At 41.8% G+C, this 19,502-nt stretch overlaps 1 protein-coding gene across 1 annotated transcript in view; it reads right to left on the reverse strand.

Annotated features, from left to right (window-relative positions):
• ITPKC (inositol-trisphosphate 3-kinase C) overlaps positions 1 to 19,502 on the reverse strand; it is a 60,431-nt gene that overhangs the window by 11,720 nt on the left and 29,209 nt on the right. The window contains exon 2 of the mRNA XM_075187029.1: positions 13,298 to 15,111. Within this exon, the coding sequence (XP_075043130.1) occupies positions 13,298 to 14,821 (1,524 nt within the window). The 5' untranslated portion in view covers positions 14,822 to 15,111. The remainder of the gene's footprint in view (positions 1 to 13,297; positions 15,112 to 19,502) is intronic.

The following is a 19,502-nucleotide window of genomic DNA, read 5'->3' on the forward strand; positions in this document are numbered from 1 at the left end:
TCGGTTCAAATGCCGCGATTCACCGGGAATAGTGGCGTTTGACCCCGCCCCGCTGTAAAATGACGCGTTTTGCGTCATTACATCACGGGGGTGGGGGCCAAAAATGATGCGATTTTTGCAGCCCCAACCCCTGTACGCCCACCTCACCCCGGCAGCTCCCGGAAGCCAAATCTAAAATGTTGGCCAGTATGATCTAATGGCAGTGACGTGATCTAGGTACAAGGGCCAGCACAACTGCAATGTCTGTGGGGAGTGCTTTATTTTTGAGACAGAAAAGTTGTAGAAACATAAAAATTATATATATGTATTTGAAAATATTTTGTTACTCTTAGTTTTTCATAGGGGACCGGTGACCGTACGATGTGTATAGAGGGGATGATGAGAGGTAGAACTCTATTGTTAGGTCTTAATGTTTTACATACACACATAGATACACACGCACATATATACACACACATACACATATACAGATTTAATGAGGAAGGAAGGTGCATCTTTGAAAGGATTCTGGAAACTTGATGCTGGTAGATTACCATCTTTTGCATGTATGGATAGGTCTTATGAAAAATGCAAACCAGATGTTAATATAAATATATAATACACATAAAAAACAAAGCAATAAAATGATGCAACATAACCAACAAAGCAGGGACACTTTCCAAGTCCCTTGAAGCAATGGCACAGTCAACACCTGAGGAGATATCACAAGCCACATACCCCAGACTGTCAACACATATTCACATATTCACATATTCACTATGACAGCGTTTGTGATTTAGATCATAGTAATTTGTTACATTTCAACATACCTCCCAAGAATTGCACTATAAACAGTGGACACATTTTGCAACATCACCAATTTGAGATTCCCCTTGAACACCCAGCTCTGCCGGATTAGCAACATATTGTTGCAGCAAAACTGTTCCATCGAAAAGCAGGAAAGGATACGGTTCAATCCCATTTTAACAAAACCACATACGCCACCGCAGCCGAACAAAAGTTTAAAATGTCAATGTGATATACAAGTGTTTATAAGGGTGAGGGACATATTTAATTCCAATAGATCATATGAAATAACTCTCTTTTAGTCCCAATAAAAAGTCCACAAGGAAAGTAACATTAAACCACCACACAAATACCTGTGTGACATACCCAACTTACTTGATTGAAACTGATAATTTAAGAAGGCCAAGGAATAATAGGCAATGGGAACCATACAATGCAGTTTGGTCAGCTATGTATCACACACATACAACAAAGACCTGATCTGGGGGTAGGGTGGAGACAGGAAATTAGCACTTAGCATATTCCTGACTGGCAGAGCGGATGCTTATTACATAGCAAAATATCAATTCTAATCTCGCAGCATCGGTCAGCAAATGTTGACAAACAGAAGGCTGTGTTTGCAGACTGATAGAAGTATAAGGAAAATCTGAAGCAGCAATTTAAATGATTGTTCAGATACAAATCCAATATTTGCAGGTTATGTAGATAAGAAGGGACATGGCGGCGGCGGTGTGTGTGTGTCTGGCGAGATTGTCTCATTACAGTACTAGTCTATAACAGAAAGGAATACAGAGTAACAAGCCCTGATACTTCTGTAGCTGCTGCAGTACAGAGCTGGTTATGACCATTTCTCATGAGGCCTCAGTGAATGGATTTTACACACGGTGACATGCAGTAAACAGACGTCTACAGAGAACGTGACCTGCTTAGTTGTCATGTGCTGCATTGAAGGAAGGCCAGTCAACCGCGGCTCTGATCTGTAAAACCATGCAGCGTCCTGGGAGAAACTGTTCTCACCCCATACCCTTCAGCAGGTGTAGTCTGGCTATTGTGTGCTTACCTCTAGTGATAGGGATGTGGAGAGATTCGCTGGAAGGTTCAGTGCTTCTAGGACCCCTCCGTCCCCATCCCGGCCCCTCACAATGCTCCACACTTGTTGTTTTGCCAAAAATAAAACCATGAGCGAGGAATGAGCGGGTCCCTGTAATCCTCACAGGATGGACGGGAAGATCCTTTCCAACACAGCGGCCTTAGCTGGCTTTACCCCCGAGCTAGTAATGTACACAAAGCCGCCACGGCCAATATAAGAACTAATGTATTTACAGAATACACAAACAATGCATAAAGGAATCAGACTATACAGATGGGTGATCACCCCCCCCTCCTCCCTTTACAACATCACTAACACATTGTGAGAGATTCTTTCCACTGCGGCCTGGTTGTGGTTAGAGGTTTGTGAGATGATCAGAGAACTCTGTGTACAGAGACACACACACAGGATCACTATACACCTCTACAGTGCAACACAGAGACCTGTAACACCTCCATTACGTGTCCCTCGGGCCCCAATGGAAACAGAACAGCAGGGAAAGTGTGCGCAGTCTGTGCACCACACATTACACACCAGATATGACGACATTCTCCACAGATACCCCAGTATCAGCCATTAAGGCCAGGCCCCCAGGGTCCTGTGGTTACAGTGCTGCTCTAGGAAACCTGTACTTTGCATAATAGAGAGAAATGGTTCAGTGAGCCCACCACATGCTGTATGTGTATAAACCAGCGTTCAGCAACCCCATTAATCACTGCAGAACATCAACTGACTAAAAACATAACTGTGTCCTAAAGATGCATACAAACATTATTCAGATAATCAATATGTGCAGGCTACGGAAATAAGGTGGCTCAGTGAGCTACAGACAGGGGCTCCGTTTATCAGAAGTGTGTCCAGTGGTGAAGCTTTAATCTAGTTTCCTGTAGGGAGTGGTGGTCAAAATTATGTTTAGACTGTGCTTACTAAATATATTTGTTTGTGACTCAGTCTCCACTCAACACATAAAACAACGTGACCTACAAGGATAAAAAAAAAAAAAAAGACACAGGCTAAGGCAGGGCCTGTCCAACCTGCGGCCCTCCAGGTGTTGTGAAACTACAAGCCCCAGCATGCTTTGATGGTAGACAACCAGTTGATAGCTGGAAGGGCATGCTGGGACTTGTAGTTTCACAACATCTGGTGGGCCGCAGGTTGGACAAGCCTGGGCTAAGGTCTTGTGATTTAAAAATATATATATTTCTGATAATTATATAGGTTGTTTCTTATTTGGGCCTATGTAGCGGCCCTTTAAACTACTATAAAATGTTAATATACTTTAAAGTAAATTTTGTCTCCATAAATTAAACGTTTCCTATTCAGTAGTATATGGAAAATATTATAAAAACATATCAGATACCAAAGGCAAGATATTTCTTTGCCTTATGTGATGTGCAAATACTATTTCCGGGTACTCCGGTACATAAAACATTGCGGATTTGAAATGTTTTCAGGCATCCAACATCCCACGCGATTTCAATGGGACCATTGCCTGAAATTAAAATCCCCCCCCCCCCACCCCAGAGTTCTACAGAACCCTATTCTGCATTCTATTTGTAACCACACATTTTCCATAGCCTATAGTATATCAAGAGAACTGGGATGACAGGGGTCAGCTCAATCTGTGGTTAGAGTAGGACTGGAACGCTTAAGGCCAAATTTTGCTGGCAGAGCTTGAAAACTTTTGCGGCAAATATGGAATTACGTGAATATTTTTGCGATCAGTTTTGAATAGTTTGCTCTACCTCTTGTCAGTCCAATGTAGGAACAAACTGAGCCAGGGAGCCAAAGCGCCTAAAAAACGCAATCAGTCTCTTTAAAAGAAATAACTAACTTAGATGAGATTGAGGGGCTCCTAAATTCTAGATGGTCCATTGACAGAGACATGTAATGGGTTAAAGGTTTAATCCCATCTAGGAACAATGCGATCTAATGACAGCGACATGTTTAATGGGTTAAGAATCAGCCCTGTGCAGGAACAATGTTAGGTATTGGCAGGGGAAGGTTTCATTGTGATTCTGTTTACCACCTTCACCAATGATCTGTGAGTGATAGGCTTAGAAAAGCCATTAGTAAATGGGTGACCTCATGAGTGCACTACAGACAGTGAAGGCTCTATGCCAGCGGTCCCCAAACTGTGTGCCAGGGCTCCCTTGGAGATCTCACAGGGGTGCCTCGGCCAGGGCCAGTGGTGAGCAAGACGGGGGACTACGTGGTAATTATTTTGGCTTAGGGCTGCCTTGAAAAATTTTAGAGACCCTAAGGGTGCCTTGAACTGAAAAAGTTTGGAATCCACTGCTCTCTGCTATTACAGCCATTTGACAGCCTTAGCTGACTCTACCCTAACCGACCGATACCCCACCTCCAAGTTCTGCGCGACATGTAACAGTTTAGGATCTGTGCGCTTAACTGACCGAAATGCGCTTCATCTACCGTCTTCCATCTACTAATGTCAATTTATGCTTGTTGAGCTTTTGGTTATGTCTGCTGCCCACAAGCTACCACCCACGCCCCTCTACTTCTGTATCCTGATTCCTTTACTTCATAAATTTCTCAATAAACATAATTCTGTTAAAAAAAAATAAAAGAAAGAAAAGCGATGTCTATAACCTTATAGTTTGAACTTTTCAATTTTCATAAAAAGAAAAACAATTTCTGAGTAAAACAGAATATAAACAACTATCTTCATTGTTCTAACATGTCAGATGTATGAACTCTAGCTAAATAAAGAGAGGTAAAGGCCGCTCTCCATTCAGTTCAGTCCTGCTCAGTACAAGTGTACATATTTGTGATGTGCTGACACTAAATGAAATCTGCTCAACATGTAAAAAAAAAAAATATGGTTGGATTAGGCTATATTCTATATTTCCTCTGTATATGCTGTAGGCCTTTTATTATTATGATGACTTGCATCATGCCATCCCCCATTCTTTCCTTATGTTTCTTTGTTATATATCCCCCCTCTGTCTTTATGTTTTATATGTCAGGTCAGCTATACCCACCTTTCGTGGATGGGAATGTTCGCACTCTCTGACACATTTAGCCACCTTTGGCTTAGTACTATGTTATTATTCGCCATCCAAAACGAATATTGTTGAAATTACATATATGTAACCTGTGTTTGTTACTAAAAACCTCAATAAAAACTTATTTAAAAAAAAAAAAAAATAGCACACAAACAAGCAAATGTGCAATTCAAAAGTGGCGACACACGCGTATATATACGGAGGTGAATAAGTTCTATGTACAGCGCTGCAGAATTAGTGGCGCTATATAAATAGCTGATGATGACGATATCACAGGCCTGAAAACAAATGCAAAAAAACAGCTAATCTCGCTTCCAGGCTGCATGGTATAAGTGGAACCAGCGCCATTCGCTCTCATGCAACGTATGCATGTGTTAAATGCCCACCAATGCTGGCAGACAACAGATACCTGCCCGTCACTGGGCAATGCGGGACATAAGTAAAGTAATAACAGCTTATATATAAATGTAAGCAACAGTGGAATATTTAGGGGTATATTTACTAAACTGCGGGTTTGAAAAAGTGGAGATGTTGCCTATGGCAACCAATCAGATTCTAGCTGTCATTTTGTAGAACGCACTAAATAAATGAAAGCTAGAATCTGATTGGTTGCCATAGGCAACATCTCCACTTTTTCAAACCTGCCGCTTAGTAAATCTAGCCCTAAGTGTTTATTTATAAAAATAAGAGAATAGTAAATAGGCATTCATATATGAAAAGGTGCATTTGACAGACTAGTTAACAGACCTGTCATCTTCTATGACCGTATATTACAGAATTAAAAACATTTTCATTTCTTGAGCTGCACCTTTTTATATTCCACAGCAAGTCCTAAGGGGTCGTCCCCAAACTCCAGCGCAGACTAGGAGAAGTAACCAATGACGACTGGAAGCAATCACATGACTAATGATGAGAGCACTGGGAGCATAATACATTCACACACCCAGCACTCATGTCATCAAGATGGCACTGCCCATCGCTGCCATCACAGGGGCGGGGGGACTTACCTTCCATTAAAAATGTAGGTTAACTGCTTAGGGGGCTGACAGATTAAAATCAGAGACCTAACAGATCACATTTTTTAAAGGACCACTGGATTTTATAATTTGCAGCCCCCTTATTTTACCTCCCTAAAAAAAAAAAAAAGCAGTGACCCTACACACAAACCCTAATAAACTCCAGTCCTCTGCCCATCAATACCCCGTGCTCACCATTTGCACAATCAAAATATGCATTAATGATACACAATGCACAATTCCCATTTAAAAGCACAATTGCATAGAACAGGTGGGGCCGATCCAAGATAAACTCATCCACAAAAAAGCCCAGGGGGTGAGTAATGACAATGATGTGACTCAGTATTACAGCTGCGTGACTTCACCAACAGTGCAAAGCTTTGTGTTGGTCTCATGCAACGTACAGCAAGATTAAACAGGTTAATACTTGGCCACAGGCATGTAAACATTTAGAAACATATATACATTCGCAGTGCAATATCCAAAAAGATGGACTAACCACTGTAATTTATATATGCAGAAATATTTCCATACATTGTCGGGTATGGAGGGAGACTTATCTAGTGGACTCGGTCACTGGAAAGTGGGTGTAATATAACTGGCACCTCTACACAGCCAAACTGACAAATGCAACCTTAGATCCCAATGACACTTTACTAACAAGTGCACTAAGCACTTACAAGACAAATCATCCCAGTACCTGTCACTAGTACAGAGCCCTCATCCCCATTCCGAGCACAAACACTGCAGCTAGCTATAGGGACGTCCCAATCAGCACACAGCAGGTAGGTACAATTAATGATTCACTCTAAAACGGCCGTGCCAGAGTAACGACTACACTCCTGAAGCATGCAGGTAGGTAGGTGTGCAGAGAATAAAGAACCAGGACATACCGCACTTACACCTCTCAGACTGGCTTCCGCTACAGCGTGCTCTCTGAAAACACAATAATCGGTGGCCGAGGGGAGGGGTTGGTGCTGACGTTGTAAAGTTGCTCAGTAACTGCAAACCCCAGGAGAATTTTTCCATGACAGAGGAGAAAAATAGTGTGCAACCGGTTAACCCCTTGACCTCCCTGCTCAGGTAACTGACCTGTAGCCCTGCCAGCAGAGGGCAAGGGGAGGTAAGCAGGGAAAATAATAACAAAAAATGCAATAAACACATGTCCCATCTCCCAAATCTCCCCCAAAAAGCTACAGGGTTTAGGGCTGTTATTTACATAGAACACCACTGCATTGAAGGAGGTGGGAGAGCCCTAGAAAGTAAAGATCATTCATGTTTGCCAAACATTGTAATTCTTACTGACAATTTCATTACAGCAAAATCCAAGCACCTATGACTAAAATTTGTACCCACGTGTGTATCATATCAAAATTTAGCCAAAACAAAAATTAGTAGAAGAAGAAGAAAAGGTGGCAGGAGTTTTCATTAAGGCGATATGTAACCTTACACAGTACCTTTGCACATAGACTGGTGGTTTCAGGAGGATGTCAGATCTTCACTGACCTAATTTGCTATGGTTTGGTGCCGGGTAACAACGTTGGCTTATTTTTACAGTCAGCAAGTTTACGGACAGAAGGTAACCCTAAATTTGATAATATTGTAATTGCAGATTATTTGAGGCACAGGAGAAAATATATGCTGAGAGTAATTACTAGTAGCCACTGCAGTATGATTTAACGGACAGATATAAAAAAAAAAAATAATTAAATTAAATACAAATATCACCTGAAAGCTTTGGACCAGCAGGGAGCATGACCAGGCTCAGTCTGCAATCATGAGGACTGGAAGAGATTAAATGCTCTGACCGGAGACAGATAATGCTTTACAAAGGCAGATTAATGTCTGGGTGGCGGATTTCAACAAGCATCTTAGGGCAAAGCCACTTTATAAACCACAAACAAACTACAGTGGTGTCTAAAAAAAAATAATAATATATATATATATTGTATATAATATAAATTACACACCACCAATGCTCAAATTAAATACTAGGTCAGTATAGGTAATACAGGAGGGTATCAGCAGAAGATTACTTGCTAAAGAGCCTGAAGTAGAATGTCCCCAAACCTTATGGTGTGCCATATGGTGGGGCATAAACCAAGAGGGAAGGGGTTAATATGAACCATAGCGGAGGTGTTGCCGCTAGACCTGGTGAACCAGCTGCTGGAGTATCAGACGCCTCCCCTGGAAGGTGGAGAGATCACACCCTGCTGTTTGTCAGAAATTCCTGTCTTGCTGAACATAGAACTGAGGAATTCCTGCCAACTCCATTCAACAGGACGATCTATACATCACGTCCTAACTCCTCCTACTGCACCATAACCATTATCATCCAGCTTTAAATCGTGCAAACATATTATGTAGCGCTTGGCATAGAATGTTTGCTCATTCAGTTCCTGTCCCAGTGGAGCTTACAGTCTGAATTCTCTATAAACACAAACACATACATACTAACTGCCCTGTTAATTCATGCAACACCTCTTTTACCCCCATATTCCTGTAAGTGTATCATCAGTTATTTATATAGCGCCACTTATTCCGCAGCGCTGTACAGAGAACTCACTCACATCAGTCCCTGCCCCATTGGGGCTTACAGTCTAAGGAGGGAGGGAGAGGGAGAGAGACTATTTTGAGAGGGTCAATTTGACAGCAGCCAATTAAACTACTAGTATGTTTTTGGAGTGTGGGAGGAAACCAGAGCACCCGGAAGAAACCCACGCAAACACGGGGAGAACATACAACAAACACACAGATAAAGCCATGGTCGGGAATTGAACTCATGACCCCAGTGCTGTGAGGTAGAAGTGCTAACCACTGAACCACCTTACTTCATGTACCCCAATCCAAAAACATTGTTCTATTACTCTATATAAAACCTCACTGTATGATGAAGTCACAACCTCTTCTTATACATCCTCCTATTAAGTCATATTACAACTCTCTATATCACCTTCTATTGCTCAATATTCCACACTTATTTTTTTTTATCCAAATACCCCATCCATAGATCTTCTATTACTTCATATAACCAACAGCATATATATCCTTACCTTAACCTTAACGTGCCATATGAGCCCTTTATAACCGTTAATTTGACCCAATATTCCAGATTAAATCTGATAACTCCATTCCCAATAGCGCCATATAATCTTTCTATAACAATTGGTATTACTTCACATAGCACCTTATATATCCTCCAAGCTCCATATAACACTTTTTTTCTATTGCCTATTACTTCACATCCTTTCCATAGAAATACATATTAATGCTCCCTATAACTCATCTTACTACTAAATAAACATTTAAGAGACAATGGGCTAGATTTACTAAACTGCGGGTTTGAAAAAGTGGGGATGTTGCCTATAGCAACCAATCAGATTCTAGCTGTCATTTTGTAGAAGGTACTAAATAAATGAAAGCTAGAACCTGATTGGTTGCTATAGGCAACATCCCCACTTTTTCAAACCCGTAGGTTAGTAAATCTAGCCCAATGTGTAATTTTAACAAGCTATGGGAAGGTTGCGCCATTGGGAGCTACAGAAATTACCTCAGCAAACGTTTAGGTGTCATGGTTATCTGGGTCCTGGTATATGTACAGCCCTGCCACGGCCGCTCACTACACCACAGCCCACGACATTAAAGAGGAACAGGATAGAGAGCAGACAACGCATTTCGCATTTCTCATATTCAGACAGAACAAACAACTATCAGTAAAATATTTACTTGTTTTTCCAAGGAAGAGACATTCATTTAAATTAATACTTTGTGTACGCACTAAAAAAAAAAAAAAAAGACATGACAAATATTCGCAAGTACACCACTCCCTACACTGAGCTCAAATTACGGCCATCGGCGGCACAGGGCTTACCAGTCCACTCCCTGGCACCAAAGCTCAACACAAACTATTCCGCAACACTCAAATAATCATCTTGATGCAAGGTGTTCATGTAGCAATTAGCCCAGAGATGAGCCGATACTAGAGACAAAATACAATATGATAAAAAGTTGAATGAGGTAAATGTTGAAGAAGCATTATGAACTTATTACACAACTCTGTGTCCCAGTAACGTCCTAGTAAAACAAATATTCATGAAAATGGATTTAGCGTACAAAATGGCTGCCATCGCAGGAGGCGGGTGAAACGCCAAGCATCGGCAGAACGGATCATGACTTATCCTTCAGCATTTTGTCTGAAAGATATTACAAGCAATGAGATCATTCTACAGTGGGCATCTTAGGCCTTGCTGTCAAACTGCTTTCACAGGGTGTAATGCCTCAATGTTAGGGGGACATCACAGTAAGAGGCGATCAGTCCGGTGTCATCTTTGGAATAAAGCCGATTTCCTAGCACTCACAAATGGAGCCACCTGGAAATAATAGCACAGAAACAAAACAAAACAAAAAAACACTGACAGAAAAAGAAAAAAAAAAAAGAAAAAAAGTTTGAGCTGACAGGAAACAGGAGAAAGTGACAACACAAAGTCATGTGTAGGTAGAAAAGATTGCGTAATGCAGGTTGTGGGGGAATTATTGCAGAAAGTTCCCCAGACATCTGGAAACTGTGGGGAAAGAAAAGTTATTTTCACTACAATGGGGGTGATGGGTTTCACGCTGCCCCTAGTCACATCTATATATCGCCCTCTGATTTTGGACTACAGTTCACACCAGATATCTCAGAGATGTTGGTGATCTCACTTCGAAATTCAATTTGGTAACCTATGTTGTAAATTCTCAGAAGTAGATTAGATTACTTATTCCCCAATGTATGCGAGAGGTCTCCGTGGACTTGCACCCATTAACAAATTTTCACACAATGCTTTGAAAACAGGTTTTCCAAGTAGTTCTGAAAATAGCATGGAAGGTGAGGGTCAGGTAGATTTCCTGTGCTTATTTTCAGACGCACGTAAATAACGTCTTCACTAGGCAATAAAAGCCAGACACGAATATGTATTTTTGTCAAGCAAACCATACTGTATGCAGTGTCATACCACCTGTAAAGTGACCTAAGCTCATCTTTTACATAGCGCACAAAACAATTTCAGGAAACCAAAATACTCAACCACTAAAAATACTACTATACATTTGCTTTTATTACATCCATACATTATTAGGTTTTCTAATGTAAATTATGATCCCTCCACCAGTAAAGTGGAAAAACCATAAAATGAAATACGTTAAAATTTTACATGGCATTTTATGTTTATATGACATACCTGTGTAAAAATACTTTTGTTGTGTTTTAATATATCAATGTATATTGACAGTATCTTATGCAAAACAATGGGAAAAAAATATGGTGTAAACATCTTAAATGTAAATCTTCATTACTGTCAAAGGAAATTTTTTTAGAGAAATAATGATAAATCACAAATACCTGAAGTCTATGATTAGTCTTTTTTTAACCAGTTTAGTCATGCATGCCACACCCTACCTTGTGAACATTCGATAAAGAGGAGAATGCTATAGTCCTATCTAGCTTAATCCGCCAGCAGGTTGGAACAGAACCCAAAAGAAAACGCATAGCACACACACAATGCAGGTTAAAAAGACCAAAGGCAGCTGTCAGTAAACAGACTGGCAAATAATGGCATCCAGGCACAACATTATAGATTAACGTGTCTACTAAGGGTACATCCTAAGCAATATTCTTGTAAAGATACAGTGTATTGCAAAATTATATATATATATATATATATATATATAATCTTCCTGTTGCCAAAATGCATAAGCCTTCCCATGTTGGAACAGCTACACACGTTGAGATCAGAAAAGGATGCAGCATGCTAGTTCTTACAAGACTAAACTAGAAAGACCAACATATTTCCAGCAAGATCATTATTGCCAGCTTATTCCAGTCAAACACAGATCCTGCCATCTAACATGATACTATTGCGGACGGTCTTGTGTGTAAGCTGCAGGAGGCAAGTCCACAGAGCAGACCACCAGAATTATTCTAATAATTGAGACAGAAGTTTGAATCTTCATTGTGTTCCACAGATCCACAGTCAGTCAGGACGATATTGATGACCTCAATGAGAGCTACATGTGAATGTGTACCCCCCTCTGCAAGTCATGCTCCAACATCAGTTTCCATGAAAAAGGACAAATACACGATACATATAATACAATATAATCTGTAGTTTGGTGGGTGAAAGCACCACAACTGAGAAGTATATAGAATAAAATCATACCCAACAGAATATACCTGGACTACAGTAAGGCATTACTACTCATCAGAAGCAATTACCAACTCAGCAAACTTTCATTAGTACAACTGTGACCAGGGTAAATCAATGTACATCTACAGAAAGACATATACATCCCCCACAGTTCAGGACAATGTAGTATGCTGTACCATAAACTTTTTAAAGGGCCAGTATTACATACATGATGGCATATTTCATGACACAAAGTGACAGCACTAAATGGTACATCAGTGGCACCCAAACAGCTTAAGGAATATATCAAATCTGGTTATTAGACTTAAACAAAAACGTGTTGGCAGCAATCCAAGAAAGTACCAACAACACGTGACTTAGGATGGGTGATGGTTGGGAAAGCAAATAGTACATATCCTCCCAGGCGTTTCTAATATGGAGTATCTGCGTACCTCCCTACACTAATTAGTCAGTGACCGCATATAGAAATGCCCGATAAGGTCTCTTTGACAAACTGGTCATTTGATATGGACCAATTTATTTGCTGGTCAAATTGTATGTATATTGCTGTGTGCATAGTGCAACTAACTGGGTCAACCAACCACCAGAGAATCTGTGCAGGACCCAGCCACCAAATAGATTCTAGCATTGGCACTGGTCTGTCTAGTTGCCTCTGGTCTACTAAACTCTACAAGCCAACTGAAGCTCATTGAAATCCAATAGGCTGTTAGTGCTTACACAAGGAATGGCAACTAGCGTAATCAATCATGGCACTGGCTGCATGTCAGCTATGTATACAGTGGTTTAACGTAAATACCAGAGGATAAGGTGGCACAAAGCAAGGGGAGAAATAGTTAAATGCTGCTCACATTGCTCTCAATAAGGATAAAGCATAACCATACACATGGCAAAATGCATTTAATGGGTTATAATGACAATGAGAGGACTGCACAGAGCTTGGTACTAGTTATACTAACACTTAGCACAGCCTAAATAATATAAATGTAGAAACAGCAACTGTGAACATTGTATTATAGAACTGCAGCAGTGAACACCAGGGGAAGTAACAGGAAAAGGGTAGAAACAGTACAGAATCCTCTCAAGTACCATATATATTAAAACAAAGACAATCAGCATTAAGTAAAGGGGATGTAACTGAAACCTCACAGTAGTGTCATGAAACACAGAGCCCTGAACACATATTGGTTGTATACTCACCGGAGCTCCTTGCTCATCAGAACTGCAGATGACTAGTTGTAACCCGTTGGGCTCCACATCGCTGCCAATGAAATCGTCTTCAGATTCCTCAAAGGATGAAGCAGAGGACAGACCAGAGGAGCTGGACAACTTGCGTAGGTAGAGAGAGGGCACAGGAGACCCACCACAGCCACTGTCTGAACAGGGTGACTCTGCCTCTCCAGAGAGGGGAACATCCAGGCCGAAGCCCATTTCGTGAGGTTGAGGAGATGAGGAAGATGGGAAGTAGCGCCTGGGACTTGCATCTCGGGTGATAATAAGTCGGGGTATGGAATAGCTATGGGTGTCAGAGGTCATTAATAAAGGAGGCCCTCTTCTGTGCAACAGAGAGTCTCTGGAGTGCTCACCTCTCTGAGCTGTTCCTGGGGTACTGTCTGTGTCAGGCGGGGTAACCGTTAGTCTAAGGCCAGCAATTCCCAAGTCACTGCCCCACAATTCCTCAACAGGACAATGATGGGGATAAAGGTTTGGTCCCATCTGTTGATCAGTCCCAGACAGTGGGGCTGCAGAGATGTTACTTATGTGTGACAAGACTCTGGTGCAATGTGATCCGTATGTTATATCTTTGGGACCTCTATCCAAGGGTCTCTCAGGACTATCGGACATTTGGTCTCCAGTACACATGCCAACAATGGTGTGGATCACTGGCTGCTCTACAATTCCATGAAACATGGTCTCTCTTCTCCAGGTCTCCCTACCATCTTCCAAGGTCTCTCTTTCTAACACAGCACTCTTTCTACAAGCCACCTCCACCCTCCGGCCATCTCCCATTTCGGTGTCGCACAAGATTTTTTGGGGAGACCCCATGATGTTTTTCCCAACATCATCGACCCACGCTTTCTCTTTACCGGTCATAATGGTCTTTGCGGCATCGCACTTGGACATATCCCTTCTGAGCCGCACTCCCTGCCCTTCCAGTCTCATGTCAGGAGCTGCCGCAACTAGTGTACCAGGTGCTATAACTTGGCAAGCGGTGGCGGTGCTCTCTGCGCCACCTAAGCCAAGTAAGTTTGATGAAAGAACAGCAGCTATCTCCTCAGCTCCAGAGTCTCTTCTCTTTGGATCAGCTGGAATACAATGGGCTGTGCCCCCTGGATCACTCTGGGCAACTTGAAGAGATAACAAGCCACTTGTACTCTGTGCTGTGCCAGGGTTAGATTGGATATGTTGTACAGCACCGTCCAAGAGCTCTGTGTGTGTAGGGATCTGCCCTATACCCTGCTCTGAGCCCACTGAGGAACATCTCTGTAACTCTGCCTGCTGTATACTTAGCACTGTACTTGGTGTCAGGCTGCAAGTAGTATCAGGCTGCTGTATACTTTGCACTGTACCCTGTTCGGTCCTCTGTCGGCGGGTGAGGTCCTTATCCAGGCTCTTGTCTTCCCCTCTCCGCCTCCTCCGGACTTTGATGCGCTTCTTCCACTCTCCAGCCCTGGAGAACCCAGCGGCAGCCTCGGCTGCGCGATTAGAGTAGCTTTGTCCCATGGCAGCCCCCGTCGCCCGGAGACTCCCTCCTCCTTGCTGCCTACGTCACTCCACAGCCGTCCTATCACAGGCCACTGGGCGCTGCTAAGGGTCCAGAGCAACGCATTCACTCGTGCGTATCAGTGCGCGTCGTCAGATAGTTACGTGACTGAAAACAGTGATACCTCCGCACTGTAAAATGAGTCCGTGGGGATCCAATGAAAACGTAAAAATCAGTCTCACTTCTATATTCCAGTCAGCACTTCCTCTGTGCTGTGCGTGTCAGCCTCACACAAATCCAAATAGTTTATCTGTGGAGACATAAACAGAACACAAAGTTCAAACCTTTGTTAACAAGTGGGTCATAAATTGTGTTTGGAGTCATTTACGTGCAAGAAAAACAAAAAAAAAACTGCAGACTAAACACTACTATTTATACTACCCCCCATGTATACAAGAGAGCAATGTAAAATGCATATTTGGCAAATGTCCTTAATTCCAGGGATAGTCAAATGTTTCAAAGATTTCATTCTTGGGGACAAAGGAACCATGTTATAATGCATTAAGTCATAGGGATGCTATTGGCCACAGTTTCAGATACCATGCAAAACAAAACTTTGAAGCACATGCTAATTTGAAAGGTGGATTAAATATATTAAAGAGCCAAATGTACACATTTGGAAGTCAGTGGAAGTGTTCACACATCACAGAGCGCCATGCATTAGATAAGTGTCGGCTAACCTGTGACACTCCAGGTGTTTGTGAAACTACAAGTCCCAGCATACCCTTTCAGCAATAAGCTGCTATATATTGGCAAAGCATGCTGGGACTTGTAGTTTCACAACACCTGGAGTGTCATATGTTGGCCAACACTGGCCATGCATTAGATCCACAATAGATATAATTGGGAAGCTAACAGGGACAGTGGGGTCCAAAAGAGAGACTGACCCACCCTGGTTTACTTCATTCAAAAACCGTAATTAAATGTTTAGCAATTTAATATAAAAAAAAATCTATGTTTACATCATACTTGCTGACTTTCTGGACCTCCTCCAAGAGGGGAGCGGGGGTGACATACGATTCGTGTCACCATTTTCCACCTGGTAAGTCTTGATGGCACATGTCGCGTCATCATGGCCCTGTCGCCCTCTTTATAAGAAGGAGAAGGTGGCATAATCTCTCGGGACGCCTCCGAAATTCTGGAGTTTCCCAGACACCATGGGGGAGCAGGCAAGTATGGTTTACTTTCCTTATATCCTCAAAATAAATGATTGTCCCCCTTCGTACCTTAATGACCAAACTATCGTTCATGTTTACGAGGTTTGCCGATTTCATCATCTAAACTTGTCAATTTTATATTATTTCGTTGGGGACTGAGAGGGCATTTTTTTTGCATTTTTGCATTTATTATTTCTTAACATGTATGTATATTACTGCTGCTCTTTACACACACAGTAATATAATAAGACTGGGCATTAGCAAACAAAGAGGTAACGCGACCCTGCACGCAAACATACAATCTATAGGAAAATAGACATTTGATATATGAGGTTTAAGTGAAAGATAGTACATAAGTGCTTTGTGGGACTATATGATCCAGTCGCATGTAATATATGTACGTTTTTGAGTGCAGTAAGGTGGTAACCGTGTATAATAGCCGAAGGAGGTTACAAAGATGGTTTAAGCTCGCCTAAACAGGTGAGTTTTCAGGAAACTCTTGGAAGGTTTGGAAGCTAGGGTAAAGACTTGCTGCACGAGGGAGGGTATCTCACAAACAAAGATGCTTCAGAAAAGTCTTATTACTGGGTTTGGGAGAAAGTAATGAGTGAGGGTGAGAGGAGCAGAATTTGGGCAGAGCAGAGGGGTTGAGTTGGGAGATATTTTCAGACGAAAAGTGATGGATGTCGGTGCATTTTTGTTAATGGCTTCTGATGTTGGTAGTAGTATTTTATATTGCATTTGGTGTTGGAAATATTTTTTTAATTTTTTTTATGTAATTGATATGAGTGATCTCTTATTGCTGGGTTCAGGGGCGACTGAAATTACTTTACTTTACTCTGTATGGACCAAAATTCCCAGTGTTGTCACAGTGACTTAGTGGGATTTTCATAGCAACCAGTGGCGGATCCAGGGGGGGGCGATCAGGGCAATCGCCCCCCCTAGTAGGGGCTTGCTGCCGGCGGCTGCACAGTATGTGTAGGTCCGCTCGGCAGTGACAGGCAGGGACAATGTGATGCCCGCCCGCTCTGATTGTGTTTAAAACACAATCAGAACGGGCATGCAGCACACTGTCACTGCCGAGCGGACCTGCACATACTGTGCAGCCGCCGGCAGCCTCAGAAGTCAGAAAGGGGGTGGGGCCTAAATTGCCCCCCCTAAATCGCCCCCGGTATAACAATTTCCTAGATCCGCCCCGATAGCAACTCTAATGCAGAAGTTATGCTTCGTTGGGGAAACAGCACTCACATTGAGTGCTGTGTTTAACTGATTGCGCGCTCAAAATTCTATTGATTTACTGGGGCAGCCTTGGTTCCAGTCTGGTGGGGAGAGAGAAAAAAACAGTGATTCAATCCATATGCAGAATGAAGCCCTGTTGTGCTAAGGACCAGAGCAACAAAACATAATCTACTATTTGGTCGATGGGAAGGGGTTAAGAAACAGGCTCAGGGGTGCTTACAGGCACATGATTTCCGCTGGGTACCAGGCCCCCTAGCCAGCTTGCTACTATAACCGTTGCATGGGCTGTTATGGCAGTAGATATGCTCCCGAATGAGAGGAAAGCAGCAGGGTCTGGAAGTAATTAGATAAGAGGAGAGGAACTAGGCCAAGATGTAACTAGACAATAAGAGACGTTTTTGGACTATGAGTTACGCTGAGTACACACTACAGAATATTACTGCAGATGCGATTCCTGTAACATATTTACCAACGACTGAAAGGTCCAATGAGCATGTAGATTGATGTGTACACATCTACACAATTTACCTTCAGATCTGTACTCCTCATCTGTCATAACCATCTGCTGAAAATATCACACACTCTATGGAGATCTGCCTACACTGCTGGTCGTGAGTGTATACACATTTCCACATTTGCCCAATATTGTTCCATCGTCGATAGTGATTTTTAGTCAGTTTATAAAATCAAATCAAACGATACAGTGTGCATTGGTACCATAAAGCATGATCGTGGGAGCATACACATTAATACAATATCTGACCAGCCCGATATTGCATTAGTGTGTACGCTCCAATGATTATCGTTACAAAGCACATCCTATTGTTTCATTCCATTTTTAAATCGGACTAAAAATCTTGTTCCATGATGGAACGTTGTTGCAATTCTGCAGTGTGTGTGCACTTGTGACCGGCAGTGTCCATAAATCTCTACGGAGTGTGCAAAGTCACAATCTTTTCAGCCAATGGTTATACAGATGAAGAGCACAGATCTGAAGGTAAATCATGTAAAATGTGTTTAGTGTGCGCACATGAATTGGCATACTGATCAGGACTTTTTTTTAATTTATTTTTTAATCGTTGGTAAAATTGTTTATATCGCATTGGAAGAAATATTGTATAGTGTGTACCCAGCCTTATCATGTGATCTGCACAATAATTGGATGAAAAGCCTGTAGAGTGTACCCAGCTTAATTGAGAGGATAAGAACTGGGTCTGGAGATACTTAGACAATCAGAACAGAGGACATGCACCTGGAGGTAACTAGACAATAAGAGAAGAGGAACTGTTTTTAAAAATAACTACTAGACAATAAGAAGTTAAGCATTGGGTCTGAAAGTACACACCAGACAAGATTTACCTTCAAATCTGTGCTCTTTATCTGGTTCTCTAGTCCTTTAGATAATGACAGCACATTATTTATTCATTCATTCATTCATTCATGTCACACTGATTAAAACTGTCTTGTTAAAACTATCCACATGTCATAACGAATTTTGTTAGCTTCTGTGACTCTGAAATTAATTATTCAGTCTCAGAACTAATTATTCCATCTACAGCACTCTCTATATTTATTCACCAGGACATATTCATTGTCGGCATCGGCTGAAAAAAAGCATAACTCTGTAAACTCTATGGAGATCATGAACATGAGTGTATACACACTTGATGATGATCGGAAGGTGATTGGAACAAGATTATTAAACAGTGCGACCAACCAAATGAAACGACAATCAGCATTTTGGAACGACTGTCGTTCATTGTGTAAGTATACACACTGACGTAATATCTGACCGAACGGTCGTATATATCGGCTGATTGGCCCGGTGATTTGTTGAAAAACCTCCAGTGTGTACCTAGCCTATGAAGTGAGGTCTGAGATAACTTGACAATAAAACGAAAAAAAAACAAAAAACCCCGCTCTGGGAAACTAGACAATTGGTTATGGGGGACAATATAAGAGAAGGGGAACTGGGTTTGGAAGTAACTAGATAATAAGAGTACCCAAACTGGGCCTGGGGTATCTTGACAACAGGAGATGATAGGTCTGAAGTATCTACCTAACCTGGAAAAATACTAGCCTTTCTGTGTTTGTGCCCTATTAATAACTTTGAAACCCAGACACATTTTTACTCTAGCCTTAAGGTAATAAAAGGAGAGGGAATGGAAGTGAAGGCAACTAGACAATAAGATGTGATGAACTGTGTCCTAGAGTAATTGGACGTAAAGAGATAAGGAACTGGTTC

The sequence above is a fragment of the Mixophyes fleayi genome, chromosome 9 (genome assembly GCF_038048845.1).
Source record: "Mixophyes fleayi isolate aMixFle1 chromosome 9, aMixFle1.hap1, whole genome shotgun sequence".
NCBI classification, from domain to species: domain Eukaryota; kingdom Metazoa; phylum Chordata; class Amphibia; order Anura; family Limnodynastidae; genus Mixophyes; species Mixophyes fleayi.